General features: G+C 45.9%; 1 protein-coding gene across 3 annotated transcripts in view; it reads left to right on the top strand.

Annotated features, from left to right (window-relative positions):
- The first annotated feature begins 494 nt into the window (after nucleotides 1-494).
- The window catches only part of LOC104932224 (microtubule-associated serine/threonine-protein kinase 1), a 50,692-nt gene continuing 45,574 nt past the window's right edge, over nucleotides 495-5,612 (top strand). For all 3 annotated transcript variants that reach the window (XM_019269564.2, XM_019269565.2, XM_019269563.2), the window contains exon 1: nucleotides 495-631. In XM_019269564.2, coding sequence (XP_019125109.2) covers nucleotides 593-631 — 39 coding nt within the window. In that variant the 5' untranslated portion in view covers nucleotides 495-592. The remainder of the gene's footprint in view (nucleotides 632-5,612) is intronic.

Below are 5,612 nucleotides of genomic sequence, written 5' to 3'. Positions count from 1 at the left end.
CGAGCTGCTCGAGGATGAAGCGCGTCTCGGAGCAGCGCCGCTCCACCTCCTCCACCACGGTGCAGTAGTGTGTCAGATAATCTCCTGCTTGTTGTTCATGCGCTGAGCTTGTTGTCATTTTTGTGAGTGTGTGTGAGGAGGAGAAGAGAGGAGGAGGAGGAGAAGGAGGAGGAGGAGACGCTCACGTTTCCTCCAGGATCGGACATTGTGAGCGCTCAGGCCTCCATCCAGACGCGCACTGGCAAAATGTCAAGGATGCTCCCGGAGACGGAGCGCAGCATGAACACAGACTGAGACACACACAGGACAGAAGGAGGAGGAGGAGGAGAAGGAGGACAGCATGGGACTGTTTGACATTTGTGTCTTCTCTTGGGCTTCCACCTCGACGTGACACTCTCTCTTTATATCTGTGCGCCTTTTTGGCTCCGAGTGCGCCTGGACGCTGCTGCTGCGGCTTCTGCTGGGTGCGGAGCTGCTGGAGGAGCCGGTGGAATACTGCAAAAAAACAAAAAACAAACACACAGAGCTTAGTGAAGTAGGTGGAGGAGTCCAGGTGGGGAAACCCCCCTCTCCAACACCTCCTCATTACGCCATGGATGACTCGGGGATAATCCGGCGCAGGAGGCTTCAGGTGAGCTCCACTTAAAAACACACCTCACCTATTGTTTCTATTACAGAGAGAGCTTGTTTACAGTGAAGTGTGAGTGAAGAGGCTCTTTATATGAGTGTATCACTCATTACACACCATCCAAACATTGCATTTATTAGTTAATTAGTTATTTGGTCTGTAATAATCTGACAGAAAGGAGCTTTTTATGTGTCCAAATCCAACAAAATTCAGTTTCCTGACATGTTAAACTGGGGAAAAGTGGCAAATCCTGACTGGAAATGTTGAAATTTATGGTTAAAATCATAAATTTAAAGAACTTACAACAAACACAACGTGTCACGTGATATTTGGTCATTTTTTAAATCTGTCCCCATGAATCATCACTCATGCGTGCTGATATGACGTGTTCAAATGACTGTTCATCCATTATGGAGCAGCCTGCTTAACCACGGGTCATACACCGCCACCCCCACCTCCTCCACCTCCTCCTGCTCCTCCTGCTCCTGCTCCTCCACCCTCCATCTTTGTGTGGTTCAGTCAAGTGAACTGAGCGGAGATGAGCAGCCTGCAGGACGGGCGGAGAGAGCGACTGTGTGTGTGTGTGTGTGTGTGTGTGTGTGTTTTAAAGGGTGGAGGCTTTGAACGCAGCTCGGGGGTGGGGGTGGGGGTCTGCACACTGACCCCTGTGTGCTGATGGGTTCACATCCCATCATCCCCTTCACTCTGCTGCTGTGATGTATGACAGGAGATGTCAGGGGATTAATCAGACTCACACTGCTCACACACACACACACACACACACACAGTTGGATGATTTGGTGTGTGTGTGTGTGTGTGTGTGTGTGTGTGTGTGTGTGTTCAGCTTTACCTGTGTCTATAACGTGGTGTGTTGACGTCTGATTGGCTCAGCGGGACCTATTCAACTACCGTGTCACTCCCCGGGGTCTCATCATCCCAACCGTCACTCTCTCTTTCTCTCCGACACACACACACACACACACACACACACACACACACACACACACTCATTTATTCTCTCAGCACCATATGGTGACACACCCCACTCCCCTGCAGTCTGAGGTCAGAGGTCACAAACCATGATGCATTGCTTCAGCATGACTAATATGAAATGAGCATCTTTGTCGTCTGACTCTGTGACGCTGTGTGTGTGTATGGCCCGGCTCCCCTCCCCAGGAGGACAAGCTCAACCTGGAGCAGATCAATGTGTAACTGTGTTTCTTTGTGATCTGTGAGTGGTGACCATGGTCTATGTCGGTGACAGAGACTCCCATCTGTTGTCAGTCACCCTTCACCACCGCCAGACTTCATTAGCCGGAGCGTTTAGCCACACATGACGGTTTATTTGGTATCTTCTTCGTGCTGTGACGCAGGCAAACTAATTTATACCACGGGAGAATTAAGTCGCAGGAGCTGGATGTGGAGCGAGGACAACGTCTCCTTAAGGATACATCGTCTGCTTACGCTTTACTTGTGGAAAATGCTGAGCGGTGAGTCACAAAGGCAGATTTAGAAAGCAGAAAGCTGCTGGCGGAGTCCAGACTGGAACTTGTGACCTTTTTTTTTTTTTTTTTTACAAATTAAAGTAGAATTGAGGATTATGATGCAGATACCGTGTGGAGAGTTATAGCATGGTAAGTGACGGTGACAGAGGACCGCTTTAATGGATTTTTTACTGGATTAAATGCCAAGACTTGAGGATTTAATAATTGACCACCGTAGCACAGGAGGGGGGGATGATGAACAGCTCAGTTATAAATTAGACATGTGTGACGTCAGTGGAGGAGAGGAAGGTGCTGAACTGTTTAACGCGCCAACTGCTTTTACTGTCTAGACATGCCTGAAACACAAGAGCCCCTCAGAGGGACATCAGACAGACAGCGAGCAGATGTTCACACGTCTGGACGATGCTTTTAGACGTTTATTATCATGAAACTCGCCCTGTTTTTTTTTATTTTTTATAAAGCTTCACCTGCAGCAGCCTGAGGACACAAAATGCATGTCTAAATATTATAAAAGAGAATAATTATTGTTTAGTAACTTGGATGTGCTCTACAGACGTGCTAAAAGCCAAAAGCTGCAGTTCCTCAAACGTCCACTTGAGGCTGGCTCCAGAAGTGAGTCAGTCTCCATAAGTCCCATGTCAAATGTCCAACTTCACAGCAGATTAAACATGTTTACAGCCTGGTACAAAAAACAGTTTTGGTCTCTGAGCTAATTTCCCCGTTCATGACAACTGTACTGAGGGTGAATTTATATACAACTCACTGTTCAATTATATTAAGGCTTAAAGTTATGCAGATTAAGAGTAGAGTTGCACGGTATCCCGCACTGCCAAATCGTAACGGTCCTACTATACTAGAATTCTACACGACGGTCCTACGTGGGTACATATACCGTGCCAGTTTCCGCCTGTACGCTCCTCTCGGCTTCTCACTGCATGCTCTCCCTTGTAAAACAAACCAACACGGCAACTACTGCAACCGAGCTACACAGCTGCTCAATGATTGGCTGTTTCCGCAGGCTGGCTCCACCCGTCTGTTAGCTGATTGGCTGTTCGTTGTTTCTGCCGGCAAGAACAACTCATGAAGACAGCTCCGCTAATAAGAGCGTGGACGCTTGATTGACAGGTGGGTGTCATTACAGGTGGCTTTGTTTGAGCAACCAGACTGTGAAGTTGTGAGATTTTAAGAATGGAGACTGACACTTTTGGAGCCAGCCTCAAGTGGACGTTGCAGTTTTTGGTTTTCACTTGATTTAAACCATTAAAAATTACGATAATATGATTCGTCTGGCTGAGGTCATCTTTCTAACCGGTGAGTCAGTCCACCGTCCCCATCTGTCCGTCCATCCGTCTATTCAGAAAGCCAGGCGTAAACATTTTCATGCAGGCAGTAAAGCATGCAGTGTCTTCTGGTACACACAAACCTATAAAAGGTCCTTCAAGTCATTTTGCCCACACTGGAGATATATATAAAAAATGTAATAATGAAATGGCATAGCTGAGCTGCAGGCCTTTAAAGTGCAGAGCCGATCATTTCTGTGGACGCACTGCAAAAGAAAAATGGTTGGGGAGTCGACCGGGAAACGGACAACAGGAATCAATCATGGAGCATCCTGCTGCCAAGAGACTGACCGGGCCAGTCATCATCTACAGCCGAGACTGACTAAGCGATGTGGGTTTGACAGATGGGTGGGGATGAGGCATGAACGTCATGTATATGAGATAGTGTGGTCGTTTGTTTTATTTCTAATACGTGAACATTATGTCGTCATAACAACGACTGATGAATGCTAAACTTAAAGGTCCAGTGTGTCAGATTTACAGGGATCTATTTACAAATATATTATGAAATATTCAACTAAATATGTTTTTATTTGAGCTAAAATAGAATCTTTATGTTTTTTGTTAACTTAAAATGAACTTTTATTTCTGCGTTATGTTTCTTACAGTAGCCCAGAGCAGACAAACTAAACACTGGGTGTTTTCTTGCAGCCAGTAGTTTCTCCTTCACGCTAGGAAAAGGAAAACCACAACTACAGTACACTGCTAGATGCCACTAAATCCTACACATCAGGGCCGTTTCAGTACCTTAGTAGCTCAAGGACGCTTCAAACTGCAAGAGAAGACGGGATTGAACCGCCAAACATCTGATGAGTGACGACCCACTTTACCTCCTGAGCCACAGCTTAATGTTTTCCAAAAATCAGTTTTTTGCCGTAATAGCGCTCCCTATCTGTGTGAGCAGACACACATTAGCTTTCTGTACTTTACTCTCTCACACCAGTGGGTGACATCACGGATACGTGAATGTTTATACTGTCATTAGGCGACCCGATCAGCACCGACCTGTCAATCAAAGTGTCCACACTCTTTTTTTTTTTTTTAAGATTTTTTTTTGGCCTTTTATGCCTTATTGATAGTACAGCTGAAGAGTGACACGCAGTAAGTTAGCTGTCCGATGCGGGATTCGAGCTGGGGCCAGCTGCAGCGAGGACTATATCCTCCACACACGGGGCGGCCGCTTAACCCACATGCTACCGACCGCCCAATGCGTCCACGCTCTTAATCCTGCATAACTTAAGCCTTATATAACCTGAACAGGTGAGTTGTTATAAATTCACCCTCAGTACAGTGTGTCATGAACGGGGAAATTAGCTACAGAGACCAAAAGTGTTTTTTTGTACCAGGCTGTAAACATGTTTTATTTCTGACTGACTTGTTATGCCTAGTCAGGCACGGTATTGGTTGAAGATGCAGCCCCATCTGTAAACATACACGTCTCATTAATGTATGTTACTAACAAACTTCTTCCTGGAGTGTCTGTCGCTTTTGTCCAGCAGGTTCTCATGGATCGGGGCGCTGCTGTGATCCTGCCTGTCATGATTGCTGCCACATCTCCATACAGTTTATAGTTAGTTGATGATTTGCTGCTGTGCTGGCATCTGCGTCCTCTATCTCTACACAGGTTCCACTGCTACTGGTAATCATTTATCATTCATTGTAATTGTACAATATGTTTGTGTTGATTTGTTCTATTGCACGTCTGTCCGTCCTGGGAGAGGGATCCCTCCTCTGTGGCTTCCTGAGGTTCTTCCACATTTTTTTTTTGTGGGCAAGTTTTTCCTCACTCGAACCGAGGTCTAAGGACAGAGGGTGTCACTTCCTGTACAGATTTTAAAGCCCTCAGAGGCAAATGTACTTTGTGACTTTGGGCTATACAAATAAAATCTGATTTGATTTGATTTATTTCTGCTGTGAAGTTGGACATTTGAACATGGGGACTTATGGAGACTGACTGACTGGAGCCAGCCTCAAGTGGACGTTTGAGGAACTGCGTTTTTGACACTTCACAGAGGTTGACGCTTGGTTCTAGAGATGGCGGACTCTGTGGATAAATATAATTCTATCGCTATATAATACAACAAGTGTGTACACGTATGTGTGTAAGAAACACACACACACACACACACAAACATCACA

The sequence above is a fragment of the Larimichthys crocea genome, chromosome XII (genome assembly GCF_000972845.2).
Source record: "Larimichthys crocea isolate SSNF chromosome XII, L_crocea_2.0, whole genome shotgun sequence".
NCBI classification, from domain to species: domain Eukaryota; kingdom Metazoa; phylum Chordata; class Actinopteri; family Sciaenidae; genus Larimichthys; species Larimichthys crocea.
Note: the sequence above shows the minus strand (reverse complement) of the source record. Positions and strands in the feature narration are given on the sequence as shown.